Here is a 17692-nt window from a genome sequence, read left to right as displayed (position 1 = left end):
ATATATGCCCCTACTCGCAGGTCTGCATGAACTACACTTGCATCCACGTGTCCTTCCTGAAACTCAAGCTATGTGGAATTATACACTGTGACTGCCTGGTCATGGAGCCTAATTGAGAGACGTACAAATGTGTCCTCATGCGTTGTTGCTGCGATGCATACAACATGCAGCAGAGCAGGGTAATACTCTCTGTATTCTCTCGGTAAGCAATGATATTAAAAAGGAAGTTGGTGGGTAAATGAGCCCAGCGTCCATTAATTCCAATGAAAGCAAGCTAGTGACGCATACACAGCAATATGCCACTATTTGCACGCCATGTGGTTCCGCTGCTGAATGCTACCATACACAGCAACAACCTAGCAGGACACATCTGTATGCACTACCGATGTCAGACATGGCGGAGTGCTTGCTTGCCATTTGCTGTCCAGGTCGCACCGTGCACGTATCAGAGCGGTAAATGTAGCGGGCGTTCCTGGGAGCTGGCTAATAATGTACACAAAATGGTCCATTCAATAGGCATGTTATGGGAGTGTTACAGGCATATGGGTGTTTTTTGGACAGATATTCATACTATTTTAAATAAAAGTTTTCCATTTTGAGCGCAGTCACTCTTGTTTTCATGCCAAAAATGTTTTCCGAGTGTAAAATGTTTTGTGGGTTTGCATAGCCAAACAGGAATGTGCTTAATTTTGGAGCCTGTGCAGTACAAATTCATACTTTACAAAATGGCACCGCATCAGCCCAAAAAAAAGCGCATCCAACACATTTCCAGCAGGATTTCCATTGTCAGTGGGTAATGTATAAATGATCGTTTGCATTTTAATAAAGGACAAAAAAAATAATTAAGGATAATTACTACCTAATTAATAAAACACAGCAAGTATCATTTTGGTCAAGCTGCCAACTATACAGCAGACTAGGGGCCTTATTCAGAGATGTACACAAACCCCATGGTGTGGGCACATCTTGGATGTGAGGCAATCCGTGCATGTTCTGCATCTGTGAGATCGCTCAAATGTCTCCAAGCCCTGGCCTCACTGATAGGCTGTGACGGTTCGTGGGAGGGGCAGTGACATGGGGTGTTTTAAAAGAACGGTGGTGTGACAGTGGCTGTGCTTACAATGTCCATCTATAAATCAGGTCCTATGCTCGAAAATGAAATGGTAAAAAAATATATAAAAACAAGAATTGTGTTCAATGGGCCTAGATAAGTGGTTTTCAACCTCGGCCCTCAGGACCCCCCCAACTGTTCACGTTTTCCAGGTCATCCTGCAGGTGCACTCTGACAAATTTTAAAACATCCGCAGGTGGGGATAATTACTACACTTGTGATTCTGTGAGGAGATCTGGAAAACGTGAACTGTTGGGGGTCCTGAGGACCGAGGTTGAGAACCACTGGCCTAGATGAATGTATTTTTTTTTTTTTTTTTTAATACTCGCAAACAAACTTAAGCCAGAGGAAAAAAATCTAGATGCAGCTGATTCTGCACATACTTATTTATGTGGAGACATGTTATAGGGATATGATGAAAGAGAAAGGATAGGTGCATATGTTAGTAAACATAACTGGAATATAATCTTTCTAGTGTTTCAATGGAGAAATTTAGTAGAATACTATCATTCCACAGTCAATTGAGCATTCTGCCAACAGCCTTACGCTCGCCTAAGTCAAATGAATGTAACAGATTACCCGGGGTCATCTTTTCCTAGCAGTCTCAGGATCCGCAAGAGCTGAATTTGTAGCCACGGAGCGGGGACACTGTGATAGTTAAAATCTACAGGCAGTTTTCCTCCAACCACTTGTTTCAAAATGGTAACGAAGGAGCTGGTCAGGTCCTTATACCCCGATGGGTTATCCTGTGAAAGAGAAACAAGGTACGTGGTATAACTTGCCTTTACAATTCACAACTAAAAAGTATTCATTTACTTCATGGCAGTTTGCTTTGCTAAACAATTTACATTTCTATTAGTTTCAATTTAGTGAAGTATTTTTGGGGTCATCTATTTATGGCTGTCTCACACCCCTTGCTTCCCTGGAGCAGAATACAGCTGCAAAATAAGAATTAGAGTTCATCCACCCTGGTGTTCATATTTACGGCTGAATAAGAGGCGTTCATGTGTTCTATAGACACCGGATAACAAATAAACACACAACAAAAAGTGGCCTACACAAAGGGAGATGTGCTGAGCAATCTGAGCGATGCTAGATTGCTCAGCAATATCACTCAGCAAACCGCAATGTGTCAGCGCTGTGTCTGTCATCGCCAGTGTTCTGTGGTGAGAACACTGGTCCTGCCTGGTGATATTTCTAGATTTAGCCAGACAATATTGATGCACAGGGCCGCGCATCGCTATGGCCCCTACACATGAATCGATGTAGGGGCATTTTCTAAATGATCTAGTTAGACCGCTTAAAAAATGTACTAACATCACACCATGTGTAGGCCCCAAAACTCTTCCTTATTAACAAAAAAATTAACACTCAGGTGTTTAGGAGTGTTCCACGCTCGGGCGCTCAGGGATTCAGGTGTGCTTGTGTATTTGGCCGCTCAGGGAAATCGGGTCTGCTGGTGTGTTTGGGCGAGTTCAGGCACTCGTGGATTCTCGTGTTTGGATATTCCGGCACTTGGGCACGTTCACACGGTTGGATATTTGGGAGATGGTTGACTCGGGCGAGTTTGGGAGCTCAGGTATTCTGGTTCATTCAGCCGCATTCACACGATCGGATGCTCAAGAAATCAGGCATTTTGGAAGTTCGGACACACATGGATTTCGGTGTTCGGATATTCGCGGTTGGGTATTTGGAAGTTAGGACACGTTTGGCCTCGTTTGCGAACTCGGGTGAGCTCGGGTGTTTAATTGCATTCAGGCGTGCTCGGGTATTCGGGTGATGCGGCGCGTTCTGGCATGTTTGGACTCTCAAGCTCTCAGATATTGGGTTGTTTGGAGGTTCGAGTGTTTAGGCTTCCAGGTGATCGACAAGGCAGCAGCGCCGAGGAGGGCGGGCGTTGCTGTGTGGTCAACAAGGTGAGCGACTTATGAGTGAGGGAGCAACAACGCGCACACATACATGTCTGCGGCATGTGCCGACAGCTCAGCCTGGAAAATATCCGGCCATACCACAGAAGGGGTTAAAAAAAAATCTGAAATCTTAAGATAAATCTTTATCAAAATATACTAAATACTCCTCACCTCTGAGAGGATGTACCGCCAGTGACCACTAGAGGACACTTGACAGACCAAACTACTCCATTACGCAAAGTGAAAGAAAAATTATCTGTTTCAAACTAGCTGGATATGAAGAGAGGGAACTGTGAAGACTTTCAGGTCGATCTTATTAGGTCCGAAGACTGGGAGGTGCCATTCGGGTGGCGTTTTCATGCGTTTAAACGTTGAAATCCACACCCGAATGAAGCCGATCTCGCACCCTTTGCTGGACCGAATTCGCTTAAAACTGGTCACACCCCTATAGAGGTGCGAGCACTTTTAAGAGAATTCAGCACGCCTTAAAGTGTGCCCGGTGCCGTGAAGATTCTCACTCGCGAATCATCTGCACCGAAAAGGATCAACCTCAGAGATTGAAGGAAGGAGAAAATAGGAACTAAGCCATAATTTTGGCAGGCGTTTAACTAGTAGTAAAGCAGCCCATACACGCTGCTATGAGGGCGTGCTTTCCGTTCTGTACTAGCACGGATCACATTGCATTGCCTGTGCATGCAATGCGATGCAATGTGATGAAACCTAAGTACAAAAAGAATGTGCAAGCACATACTTTTTGTACTGTGCGATGAGGTGCTGCAGGAGCGAGCACCTCAAAGCACACATCGGAACAGCACGCATAGCAGCGTGTATGGGCAGCTTATGAGAATAATGTTGAATAACAAAAACAATGGATTCATCCAGGGCTGGCAAACCTTGTTTATCAGTAAGAGAATAATGCATAGCAAAGTGCTCGGTTTTGCAGATGGAAAGATTCTAGAGTGCTCAGACTGAACTGTCTCCAGTAAAAAATAAAAATGTACCTCTAAGTGTTTTCAGATGGATTCCCAGAAATAATGTTTTTACCTTGATCACCTGCAGATAAATATGTAGCGAAGCAGCCATGACACCCACATCCCGGTCACACAGCGCCTTCCGGAACTTCTCATGTATGTGCTGTACTTGAGTGGGTGCAATCAGATAGAATTTGTACAAAGCCAGGACGGCTTTCCTTCTCACAATTTCCCTAGAAAATAAGCAGTTACCAATATTTGAGTCACCTTTTATGTAAGTCAGAGACTTCCATAGTTAGTCACAACAAAGCAAGTCCTACAATTATTTCACTGGGGACTATAGTCAGCAAGCAGCACATCATTAAAGCAGACCTACCAATACATTTTCTAGGTGAGACAGGCTTCTTCCACCACACACAGCAGAAGAGCCATGCATTGCAGAAAAAAATGATTCGTCCATAAACATTCTGTAGTTTCCTCATAGGTAGTAGTTTTAAAATGAAGGCTACACTGAGGGCTGTTTCACACGCTCCGGCAAATGCTGTGCCGCACACAGTAGTTGGACATGGATTCACACGGGACAGCCACGGCCCGGCCGCCCGGTTGCAGCCGGATCCCACCACTGGAAAGGATGGCTGCCGGGCTGTGGCCTTCCCCACCATTGTAAACTGCTGTGTGCGGCACGGCTTCCTGGCCGTGCGGGGTTTCGCCGGCCGGCAGGAGCCGGAGCGTGTGAAATAGCCCTGAGAAAGCAGGAATGACAGGAACGGCTAGATAATAGTCTGCCCTCAGACCTTATATGGGCCAGATGTACTAAGCTTGAAAAGTGATAAAATGGGAGAGTGATAAAGATCCAGCCAATCAGCTCTTAGCTTCCATGTCACAGGTTGTATTTGAATAATGTCAGTTAGGGGCTGGTTGGTTGGTGGTTTATCACGCTGCACATCATCATTTTTCGGGGCTTAGTACATCTGGCCCTATGTGAGTATTATACTGTACATTTCTCAATAGCCAGTGAGTAAATGTCTATGGGTCTTTACAAGAGACTATAGTATGGTTCCGGGTTTTAGGTTGACAGTCAGCAAGCTCAAAAGGTTGACGTGCACTAGGTCAACACACGCAATTGGTAGACATGAGTTTTTCAGGATTCTTTTCAATTCATATAATTATGTTCCACAATCCACATGGACTAAATTTGGGAACATTGAAGTACCCGAAGCATGGCAAGCAAAGTTAGCCATCTGAGAGTATGCGTTACACTAACTGGTGGACCACGTCGATATAGAAAACAAAAAAAACAATGAAAACTGCATGTCGATGCTTTTCATGTAACGACCATTTCCATGTCAATCTTTTGTCCATGTCGACCGTTTTACTGACTAATAGTGGTCAACCTAATGACTGTCGACCGAATGATCTACACCCCTATAGTAAAAGGAGCTATAATAATAATGATTGAATGCATATTGTATTCTCAAGACATTCTGGGCCTGATTCAAAAGCAAAGTTTTTCTCCTGTTGCACTTCAGGTGGGGCAGATGTAACATGTGCAGAGAGAATTAGATTTGGCTGGAGTGAGTTCAAAGTGAGTTAAAGCAGCCAGAATTTACTCTGCACAGAAAAAAAAAAAATCACCAAAATCTAACTCTCTCTGCACATGTTACATCAGCCCCACCTGCAGTGCACATGGTTTTGTCCATTTGAAAAAGAGATTTTACATTTGCGATCAACTCTAAATCAAGCCCTATATTACATGTTACTAATTTGCTCTGCACCCATAAAAGCACGAGGCTAAAGGTCAAGTACTTTGAACAGTTCCCATAAATCCAGGATGACTTTTAGCAGCCTTTCTATAAATCAGTGGGTGTACGGTTCCTTATAATACACAACATTTCCTAATCAACATGGAAGTGATGACATCAGAACTGATGGATTATTGAGATATTATATTCAGTTTACATGTATAGCACTACTTCTGCTAAATAATCTATGGACAAGATATTGTAGATTTTTAATACAAATATATATAAATATTTGTTGTTATATATGTTTCTAACGAAGGTGTAATGAAAATAAAAACAGAAACCATGGAATTATTCATTTATAATATTGTTATTATCACCAACAACAAAAGAAAGTCAGCAGAAATTGTGCACGTTTAAATGAAAGCGACAATGACTGCAGTCTAGGCACAAAACAAAGCAGCTGCTGTACATTAAGGTTTGTTAGGACCAACACTATGACACAGGTGTTTGGAAGGATACACTATCCTTTTCTCATGGTTTTGTCTCTAACAAAAGATCACAAAAGACAAAATATAACAATACCCCTTTCACACCAGAAGCAAATTACCGGGTTAAAGCTTTTCAACCCGGGAATTTGCTGAAAAACCCGGCTCTTGACCAGGGTGGGTGAGCCAGGATGTAAGACCCATGTTGACCCTTTCACAACACAGAAAAACCTGGGATTTTCAGCCAATTCCCTGGATGAAAAGCTTTAACCCGGTAATTTGCGGGTGGTGTGAATTGGGGGTCAGGCTGCACCCGGCAAAATGACCCGGCACTCAAATATGCCGGTTGGCCGATGTGAAAGGGGTATAAAGGTTCTGTGATTGCAGGGTCATATTTACACAGCTCCTATTGGTGGATGTACAGAGATATACTAAATACACATTTACAGAGAATAAAATGATTTTCCAGAATGTGAAATGACATCGCTGTCAGCAGTCCAATTGTCTCTTACTTTGAATGCTGCAGTTTGTCCTCTATAAGCGGCAGAGCTGCTGGAATCATTTCCCGGGGAAATATCTGACTCACCATAGTGAGTGCCATGCACACCTCCACAAGGTTGGTACTCTGAAGATCCTAGCAATGAGTACATGAATGCTTTATTACAGGAAAGACTGGTATAAACGCTTCAACAAGGCTTTTGCAATTAAATACATCTACAGTTCTAATCAGGCACACATCCGACTTGATTTTTTTTTTTTTTTGGAAACATTGATAACAGTCCATAGAGTCTGGGTCTTTTCTTTATACAAGTCTGGAGTGTCGCACCAATATTATACCAACATTGCTGTGGGGGAAACGGTCGTAGGATATGCTAAAATTAATTGGTAGTGTCGGATTTACAGTAAAATTATAGATATATAGTACTTGCAGTTCCACACAGAACGAAGGGAAATTGTAGGTGCACATCCTACCCACTGCTAACCATAATAATTATACCTAGAAACCCACTAGATGTGGCTGTACATAGGAAAAAAGGGTAAAGCAGCGCTATATAGGAATTTCTAAGAAGTTGTAAAATACTTCTAATAGAGAATCGGATGGTTTATAACAACATTTTAATAAAACAATTACATAGATGATAATGTATAAGAATATAAATACACCCACAATAGTGAATTATTACTATATCCCAGAGAGTCCGTTCCTAAAAGTACCCCAAAATTTTCAGGTACCGGACATACTCAGTATAAGCCGACTTTTCCAGCACATTATTTATGCTGAAAAAGCACCCCCTCGGCTTATACTCGAGTGAATACGGTAACTGTAGTTGAGATTGCTGTGGAGGGGACCAGTGCGGCTACAGGAGACTCAGCGATGTGGGAGGAGGGTACCCAGCGCAGCGGAAGCTAACTCTCCTCTCCCCCATCCACATATGAAGCTGTGGCTGCTCTCCCCCTGGCCGCCGGGGACACTGCCCGCTGAAGACGCAGCGCTCCCACCCTGTGCGTCAGAGACTTTAACTCCTGCCTGTCAGAGACAAAGCGCTCGTCCAGGGGCACCACAGGGCAGAGCAGCAGGTACTGTTCCTGTTTGGAGGGAGGGTGTCAGGCCTCTGGTCTGTTTCTCAGTGTGTGTGTGCGTGTCAGTGTGCCCCTACGCCCTGTACAGTGAGTGTGTCAGTGTGCCCCTATACCCTGTACAGTGTGTGTGTGTGTGTCAGTGTGCCCCTAGACCCTGTGCATTTCCTGGGCTTATACTTGAGTCAATAAGTTTTCCCAATTTTCTATAGTAAAATTAGATGCCTCGGCTTAATATTCGGGTCGACTTATACTCGAGTATATACGTTAAATATAGATGGATAGTTCCCAATTACCTATTATCTCCAGCTGATTGTCGGTGCTTCACACCTATCTTGGGCCGACTGCATGGACCTTTCAGTGGACCGCCAATTCTTTGTTTATCCTAACAGGGACGGTAATTATCCATCTATACTTACCTGAAGAATTTGTGGTACTTCTAGGAACTGACTCTCCGGGATATATTCATATTTCACTATTGTGGTTTTATTTTATATTATACATTATTATTTAGGTCAATGGTTTTTTTAAATTTTGATAGAGGCCATTTAATACTCTATTAGAGGTGTTTTATAACTTCTTAGAAATTCATATATAGCGCAGCTTACCCTTTCCCTAGCTACATTTATTCAGTGTACAGGACTAGCTACCCTGTTTTTTATAGTAGCTGCTGAAGATACTACCCATACCAGGTGCCCCCAGACCCACCCCCTTAAAAGGGTGGTCCACACATTGCTCTTTTCCCCTGAAGTAGGCGGGCCTTTTAACAAAAAAATTATGCTAAACACCTCATTTTATATCTAAATTAAATAGCAGAGTTCATTATAATCCTTATGATGGGTGTGCACATACATTATTTTTAGCAGTGCTAAGGGTGTGAACCTACAGATATAGATTATATTATATATATATATATATATATATATATATATATATATATATATATATATATATATATACATACATACATACATACATACATACATACACACACACACACAGTGCCAGCACCAAGACTGCAATTTAAATTCTTAACCGGGTGCACTTATGTATGTGGATTGAAACAGCAGCACCCGCGGCCACATGTAGATGCTGCATATCATTTCAACATTAAGTCCTTTATTAGGACTTCTTAAGAAACTGTTCTTGAGAAAAGTTGTAATATAAAGGACAGAAACATTGAACTTGGACACAGCATGTACACATATAATGGAAGCAGAAGCTGGAACAGACAGATGAAAGGGCAAATTATTTACTGGGCTGTTTAATGAAGCAAAAGCAACTGCCTGCAATTAAATATTTACATATAACCAGGGCTATTTTTGTGCAGGCTCCAACAGGAACTGAGGCCCTTATTCTAGTTCACTCTTTCAGACAAAATATTTCTTAGCTAGACAAAACCATGTGCACTGCAGGTGAGGCAGGTGTTACTTGTGCAGAGATAATTAGATTTGGGTGGGGTTTTACACCTGCCTCACCTGCAGTGCACATGGTTTTGTCCATCTAAGAAATATTTTGTCAGAAAGAGTGAACTAGAATAAGGGCCTCAGTTCCTGCTAAAGCCTGTACAAAAATAGCCCTGCATATAACAGACGGTAAAAAAAAGTTTGTTATGTGACTGTAAAATATGCAAATTGCTCAATTTAATAACTGTCTGGGCTTAAGTGAAATAGATAAAGATATGCATGTATCAATCAGCTATCAATAGTGATGCTGGGACTTGCATGTAATTACTGTTCACAGCAAGTGCTACAGATCGCACACAATTAGAAGAAAAGAAATTACTAGCAATAACAAACGTCCAGATTTAGGCATCGGGATTTTACCTTCAGAACTGTATTAACTAGCAGGAGCAGCAATTCGTGGTTTTCATGTAGGAACAGCGACACTGCCAGGTACCCTGCAACATGGAAAGAAAAATAACAATAAAAAACTACATGACAATGGGCCTTATTCTAGTTCACTCTTTCTGACAAAAACCTTCTTAGACGGACAAAACCATGTGCACTGTAAAATGTGCAGAGAGAATTAGATTTGGGTGGGGTTTTACTTCAAAGTGAGATCTATATTGCAGTGTAAAAATAAAGCAGCCATTATTTACCCTGCACAGAAACAAAATAACTCACCCAAATCTAATTATCTCTGCACATTTTACATCTTCCCCCTGCAGTGCACATGGTTTTGTCCATCTAAGAAGGATTTTGTCAGAAACTAGAATAAGGCCCAATGTATCTTATAAACAAAGTATACTATGCGCTCTCCTTCTAACAGAGTTCCGCCTGTGTGCAGAAGTCTGCCTTGTAGTAAGCCCTGTGTGGTAATTGGTGCTCGGAATAAACAGTTGTTTGTATTGTGCAAGAGTGACAAGTCATGAGACAATACTATTAAAGCACCGTTGCTTTATTTATAAGGTGATAAAAAAGGTGTGGGTAAATGGTATCCCAATGTCGGGGATGAGTCACTGAGGGGGAAGAGGGATGCAAGGGGGGGGTATCCGATGGCAGCACTGATGTTAGTGCTGTTCTGTCTGTGAATGCCGGTATGAATAACTGCAATTGCAGACAAGAGGGGACATAAGTCAAATGAGTGCGTGGAGCACAGGGGGTGGTGCAGGGGGCTGGCGTCCCGTCCCCCCGCAGTGCACCTCTCACCTGTGTTCTGAAGTCGGAAGGTCCCGTGACGTTCCTTGTAGTTCTTCTCAGCCGCAGCACATACAGCGTGTGGAAGACGGGAGGAGACTTGGATGTGGATGTGGGAGCAAATGTGCTGGTGTCCAAAGCGTTTCGACCGCTGTGCGGTCTTTTTCATCCTTGAAAAAGACCGCACAGCGGTCGAAACGCGTTGGACACCAGCACATTTGCTCCCACATCCACATCCAAGTCTCCTCCCGGCTGGGAGTTGAGCCTGCAGCGCAGACGCCACTGAACGCGGCTACGGTCTCCCTGGCAACCAGGCGCCGGGACCCGGAAGTCGCGCTCGACCGCGTCACTGCAGAGCTGAGCACACAGCGTCTTCCACACGCTGTATGTGCTGCGGCTGAGAAGAACTACAAGGAACGTCGCGGGACCTTCCGACTTCAGAACACAGGTGAGAGGTGCACTGCGGGGGGACGGGACGCCAGCCCCCTGCACCACCCCCTGTGCTCCACGCACTCATTTGACTTATTTCCCCTCTTGTCTGCAATTGCAGTTATTCATACCGGCATTCACAGACAGAACAGCACTAACATCAGTGCTGCCATCGGATACCCCCCCTTGCATCCCTCTTCCCCCTCAGTGACTCATCCCCGCCATTGGGATACCATTTACCCACACCTTTTTTATCACCTTATAAATAAAGCAACGGTGCTTTAATAGTATTGTCTCATGACTTGTCACTCTTGCACAATACAAACAACTGTTTATTCCGAGCACCAATTACCACACAGGGCTTACTACAAGGCAGACTTCTGCACACAGGCGGAACTCTGTTAGAAGGAGAGCGCATAGTATACTTTGTTTGTCACTATCTCTCTGTGGGTCTGGGCAACCCACCACTGTGCAGCCCCTTCGCTCATAAGGTAACTGAGCGCTAGCAAACCCCCTTCTCTCCAATGTATCTTATGATATGTGACTGCGATTGTATCATTTACGGCAAAATCCAAAAATGAATTGTAGGGCAAGCTTCGGGATAAAAAATATTTTAAATCTACAGATGCTATACAGCTCAATTGAAATGGAACAGACATGTTGCAGCAGAATGTGAAATGCACAGCCACCTGGAGAACAATACAGATTAATTAAACCATGCAATTCTAGAATAGTGGTTCGATGGATGTTGCCTTACTTGTCTGCCCAACATTCCAAGTCACCGACTTGGGGGTAGTAAATAAAACTAGGACAGCATAACTACTTCCATAATTAACCAGTTCACACACTATTTCTAAATTATAAAACAATCAGGATCTATTATTCTTGAGCAATCTATATAAATGTGATAATCGTGTAAACGTCAGTTGTATTTCAGCGTAGTAACACGAGAAGCAGAACATGCTGAAAGCAATAACTTATTCATATAACCATACTGCTTATTTTGGTGTGTAGTATTCTATTGTTATTTCCAAAAAAAAAACTGTATAAAAACGAACAAAAGATGGATACATACCAACTCGTTTCTCGAGTAGGTTTCCTTGCTGAGCTAACTTGATGGCATGAATATAGCCAAATGACGCTTCGTATCCCAACATCTCACAGTAAATCAGTCTCACCATGCATTCCTTCATCTGCCTCTACCATGTAAAGGAAGTAGAGTAGATTTAGAAACCGTTAAGCTATTGGTGGTTTAATCAGAGAATGAAAAAAACAATAGAGCACATCTGGTACACCCACGATTATTAATAGCAACCAACTACAAGAGTGTCCAGAAACAATGTTTATTGCATTACAGGCAAACACAGTTAAGCATCATACCCTGGCCAAAACTAATATTACCTAGAACCCAATGCCTAAACTCGTAATTCAAGCAATTGCTGGTAATTGGTCAAGGAGTATGTGTAAGGTTTGTGGCTGGAAGTATGATGTAGTGTTCATTCTAGAACCCTGCATCTTCCAAAACATATGCGCCTCCTCTTCCCTACCTGGGGTGTCGCTCTCTGCTGTGGTGCTTTAATACAGTGTGGTATGTATTTCAGCACTGATATGCAGATCATACCTGTGCTAGAAGCACCACAGCCAAGAGCGACACCCCAGGCAAGGAAGAGAAAATGCACAGGTTTTTAAAGATGCAGGATGCTAGAATGAATATATGATGCACACATTCAGCAATTATAATGATTATGTTGTTGATATTATTATTACTACTAATTATATATATATATATATATATATATATATATATATATATATATATATATATATATATATATATATATATATATATATATAGAAGAGTCTTGGTGGTCTGGCACTCACGCTTTGAAGTAGTTTTTAGGCCAGGTGCCTTCTGTTGCAAATGTGTAGATAGAAGAAGAAATGCAGCGGCACTCATGGACTTGTGAAAAAGAATTGCTTCTTTATTGTAGTATTTCTACGTTTCGGTTTGTCTCCAAACCTTCATCAGGAATGGACAATGCATATTTTTGAAATTGCATATTTTTTTCAATTGTACACATGGATGAAATAACACCAATATAGAGAAGAACCCTCAACGTTGGTATTATTCTAAATCCACTGGCTTCAGTTCACATGCACAGTGCTATCCACTAGTACTTTCAGGCCAAACATGGGGAGACCAATACAGACTCCCACAGACTGCTGCAGTGAACTAGAACCAAGAGGATTGTCCAATTTATTATATAACTAATATTGTTTTAGTGTTACATATAAGCACTTTGAGAAGTTGTGAGTGTCCTATAAAAATAAAACAGCCAGTACTTTCACTGCACATAAAAAAAAATAGAAACCACAAAAATCTATATTATCGGTCCCACCTTCAGTGCAACACAGTTTTGCCCAGTTGTGTGCTTTAAGCTGTCCTAAAAAAGCTGAACAAGGCCCTAAGACAGGCATGTCCAAACTATGGCCCTCCAGCTGTTGTGAAACTACAAATCCCATCATGCCTTGCCACAGTTTTGCTATTAGGGAATGCTAAAACTATGGCAAGGCATGCTGGGATGTGTAGTTTCACAAGTGTAGTTTCATGGCAGTACGGATGGTGTAATGGTTAGCATTACTTCCTCACAGTGCTGAGGTCATGGGTTTGATTCCCACCCTGGCTCTAACTGTGTAGAGTTTGTATAGTCTCCCCGTACTTGCATGGGTTTCCTCCGGGTACTCCAGTTTCCTCCCACAATCCAAAAATATACTGGTAGGCTAATTGGCTCCTAACAAAATTAACCCTAGAATGTCTGTGTGCCTGTACATGTGGTAGGGAATATAGATTGTAAGCTCCACTGGGGCAGGGACTGATGTGAATGTTCAAATATTCTCTGTACAGCGCTGCGGAATATGTGTGCGCTATATAAGAAACTGTTAATTAATTAATAAATAAACAGCTGCCCTAACGAGGAGATGGGGAGGAGGGAGGAGTGGTAGCAGTAACATGTAGATAAATAAAAATAAAAAAATCTATACGTATTTACATGAGACAATTAAGTCAATTCCATAAGTATGATGCCTTATAGAAAGTGTAGAGATGTAATTTAATGTCTGGCTTATTTGTAGAATATATGATGTTACCAGGGTCGTATTAGGAGAAGAAACTGTTGTTTTCAAACTGGCAAGTTCTTGCTGTATTAGTTTTTCTTCTTCCTAAATCAAAAAAAATCAATGTTAATTGCCATGTTTAATGTAAAAAAAAAAAACACAGTGTGAACGATAATCAATCCTTTTATTCTTAATTATATAAACATTTTAATTATATATACACATTTTAATGTTCATCTATTTTCAATATATTTCATAAATATTTTATATAAAATAACTTTAAACAAAGAAATGCTGAATAAAAGTATACATATATTACATATAGCGAACACAAATGTCTTTTGAGTTTGCCTGTAATTTTCCATACTCTTTTAATATGACCGCTTATAGAAAGACTGGAGTAACTGTATGAAGAAATTGACAGAATAAGAACATGGAGTGTTCTCAGAAGAGAAGTCAGGCTCACTTCTGCTCCCACTGATAGGCAGAGACATTGCAGAACTTTTCCTCCCACTACAGCTCACTCCTGCACCGGTGCTCCCACTGACAGTCGCAGACATCACAGCACTGGTGCTCCCACTGACAGTCGGAGACATCACAGCACCGGTGCTCCCACTGACAGTCGCAGACATCACAGCACCGGTGCTCCCACTGACAGTCAGAGACATCACCGCACCGGTGCTCCCACTGACAGTCGCAGACATCACAGCACCGGTGCTCCCACTGACAGTCGCAGACATCACAGCACCGGTGCTCCCACTGACAGTCGGAGACATCACCGCACCGGTGCTCCCACTGACAGTCGGAGACATCACCGCACCGGTGCTCCCACTGACAGTCGGAGACATCACCGCACCGGTGCTCCCATTGGCAGTCGGAGACATCACAGCACCGGTGCTCCCACTGACAGTCGGAGACATCACCGCACCGGTGCTCCCACTGACAGTCGCAGACATCACAGCACCGGTGCTCCCACTGACAGTCGGAGACATCACAGTACCGGTGCTCCCACTGACAGTCGGAGACATCACAGTACCGGTGCTCCCACTGACAGTCAGAGATATCACAGCCCTGGCGCTCCTACTGACAGTCAGAGACAACACAGCAAACTCTCACTAGCAGACAGACTCCTTCCATTACTGTACTCATACTGACAGCTAGACTCCAGCACCTCTAATCTCACTGACAGTCAGAGACAAAACACATGTACTCAACTGTTAGCCAAACTCACCTCGACACTACTCCCCTGACTGACAGCCAGTCACCCCAGCACCTGTACTCCCACTGACAACCAGACACACCCCAGCCAGTACCTGCACTCCCACTGACAGCTAGACTCACCCAAACACCCGTATTCCCACTGTCAGCAAGTCACACTCACGTACTACCACTGTCAGCAAGACTCACCGCAGCACCTACATTATAGTAAACCAGCGTACCTGTCTTGAGCTGAGAGCAGTAATGCTTCGGATGAGATTCCCTAGCTTGGAGCTAGGACCTGGCGGGGGATCCTGCTGGAGGAGGCCGGGCAGGGCGCTCAGTGTGCGCTCAACAATCTCAGTCATGTTCCAGGCAGCACCCTGATCACAACAACAACCGGCATCACTCTCCACTTCCGCCCTCTCTCTTCAACAGGATACAACTTTATTCCGCCGTGTGAAATTACATGTAATGAGCGGTGCTGGCACTAGAGGGCGTGCGAGCAGCGCGCACACACACTCATGGTCTCAGTTTAGCATTATTAGAGCATATTTCTAGTCAGCTCAGCGACATTCCAGAGAGCAAGACTGATTCTTGCTGAAAATGTGGAGGCTGATGCTGATGCATAGTGGGATGTACCCATGTTTGCGGAGTGTATATTGCATGTTTTCACATGCTTTGGAGCTGAGCATATGCAAGGGGTTGGGATCGTTTGGTCTACAGCAAGATGGTCGACAAGCATTAGGTCGACACAGTTAGGTCGACACAAGGCTTGGGTCGACATGGGTCAAGGTCGACATGGGTTTAGGTCGACAGGTCTATCGGTCGACACAAGCAATAGGTCGTCACAAGCAATAGGTCGACAGTGTCTAGGTCGACAGTCAAAAGGTCAACATGGGATTTTTCACGTTTTTTTTACCTGAATGACAACACAGTCTACATGGACACAGTTTCCAGTGCACCGCATCCCCTTGCATCACTCGCTTCGCTCGCAATGCTTTGGGCACGGTGCCTCGCTGCGCTCAGCACACTATTTTATTCTCCCACCACGCCCTAGTGGAGGGTAGGGCATGAAATACCGCATGTCGGCACATGTCGGCTCAAAAAACAGTGAAAAACCCCATGTCGACCTTTTGACTGTCCACCTAGACACTGTCGACATGGGTTTAGGTCGACAGGTCTATCGGTCGACACAAGCAATAGGTCGTCACAAGCAATAGGTCGACAGTGTCTAGGTCGACAGTCAAAAGGTCAACATGGGATTTTTCACGTTTTTTTTACCTGAATGACAACACAGTCTACATGGACACAGTTTCCAGTGCACCGCATCCCCTTGCATCACTCGCTTCGCTCGCAATGCTTTGGGCACGGTGCCTCGCTGCGCTCAGCACACTATTTTATTCTCCCACCACGCCCTAGTGGAGGGTAGGGCATGAAATACCGCATGTCGGCACATGTCGGCTCAAAAAACAGTGAAAAACCCCATGTCGACCTTTTGACTGTCCACCTAGACACTGTCGACCTAATGGCCTGTCGACTTAAACCCATGTCGACCTAAACCCATATCGACCTTGACCCATGTCGACCTTGACCCATGTCGACCTAATGGTGTAGACCCAATGCTTGTCGGCCAACTTGCTTTAGACCCAATGACTGTATCCCTATGCAATGCACAGCAAGTGTCTCAGGTACATCTACACTTGTAACTGAAGAAGACTATAGGGGCATACACATGTTTGCTAAGCAATTTTTCTAAGCTATTTAGGGTAGGCGATTTCCTGGTGTCCAGATCTCCCATGGAGAGCACATTCACATACAGAAATTTGTGCGAAGCAATTTTGCTTAAGCAAAAAAAAAAAAAAAAGCTGGGTAGTGGTTCAGAATAAGAGATCTCGATCACTAAAGGGGTGTACACACGGAGCAAATTTGTGCTATTTTCTAAGCAATCTGACTAGATTGCTTAGAAAGTCAGCACAGATCTTTCTGTGTGTATGCTCCGAGAGATGAAATATCTCTTGCTAACTAAGTCAGTGCATGCAGTCACAATCTAGTCAAATTGCTTAGCAAATGACTGCAAATCTGTCTGTGTGTACAGAATGAGAGATACTGATCGCAATCTCTCATTCTGAACCACTACCCTGCCTATTTTTGCTTTAGCAAAATTACTTAGCAAAATTGCTTAGCACAAATCTCTGCGTGTGTATGTGCTCTCCATGGGAGATCTTGACACCAGAAAAATTGCTTAGCAAAATTGTTTAGCACAGATCTCTACGTGTGTATGCCCCTTATCTCTCATTCTGTACACACACACACACACACACACATGATTTAGACTGCATGCACTGGCTTAGTAAGCAGGAGATAATTAATCACTCTGTGCATACACACGGAGAGATCTGTGCTTACTTTCTAAGCAATCTAGTCAGATTGCTTAGAAAAGAGCACAAAATTGCTCCGTGCGTATGCCCCTCAAGGGGTATAAGTAATCACATATTAAATGCAATCTGGGT

The 17692-nt window shown here is 43.3% G+C and overlaps 1 protein-coding gene across 1 annotated transcript in view; it reads right to left on the bottom strand.

Moving 5' to 3' along the window:
• Positions 1-15595, bottom strand: part of AP4E1 (adaptor related protein complex 4 subunit epsilon 1) — a 50624-nt gene extending 35029 nt beyond the window's left edge. The window contains exons 1-7 of the mRNA XM_083183909.1: positions 15422-15595; positions 14016-14087; positions 11944-12067; positions 9627-9700; positions 6735-6856; positions 4066-4225; positions 1691-1857 (exon numbers count right to left, since the gene is read on the bottom strand). Coding sequence (XP_083040035.1) covers positions 1691-1857; positions 4066-4225; positions 6735-6856; positions 9627-9700; positions 11944-12067; positions 14016-14087; positions 15422-15547 — 845 coding nt within the window. The 5' untranslated portion in view covers positions 15548-15595. The remainder of the gene's footprint in view (positions 1-1690; positions 1858-4065; positions 4226-6734; positions 6857-9626; positions 9701-11943; positions 12068-14015; positions 14088-15421) is intronic.
• Positions 15596-17692: the final 2097 nt, after the last annotated feature.

Source organism: Crinia signifera, chromosome 4 (genome assembly GCF_055691185.1).
Source record: "Crinia signifera chromosome 4, ASM5569118v1, whole genome shotgun sequence".
Taxonomy (NCBI): Eukaryota; Metazoa; Chordata; class Amphibia; order Anura; family Myobatrachidae; genus Crinia; species Crinia signifera.
The sequence above is the reverse complement of the archived record's forward strand: the minus strand, read 5'-3'. Positions and strand labels throughout refer to the sequence as shown.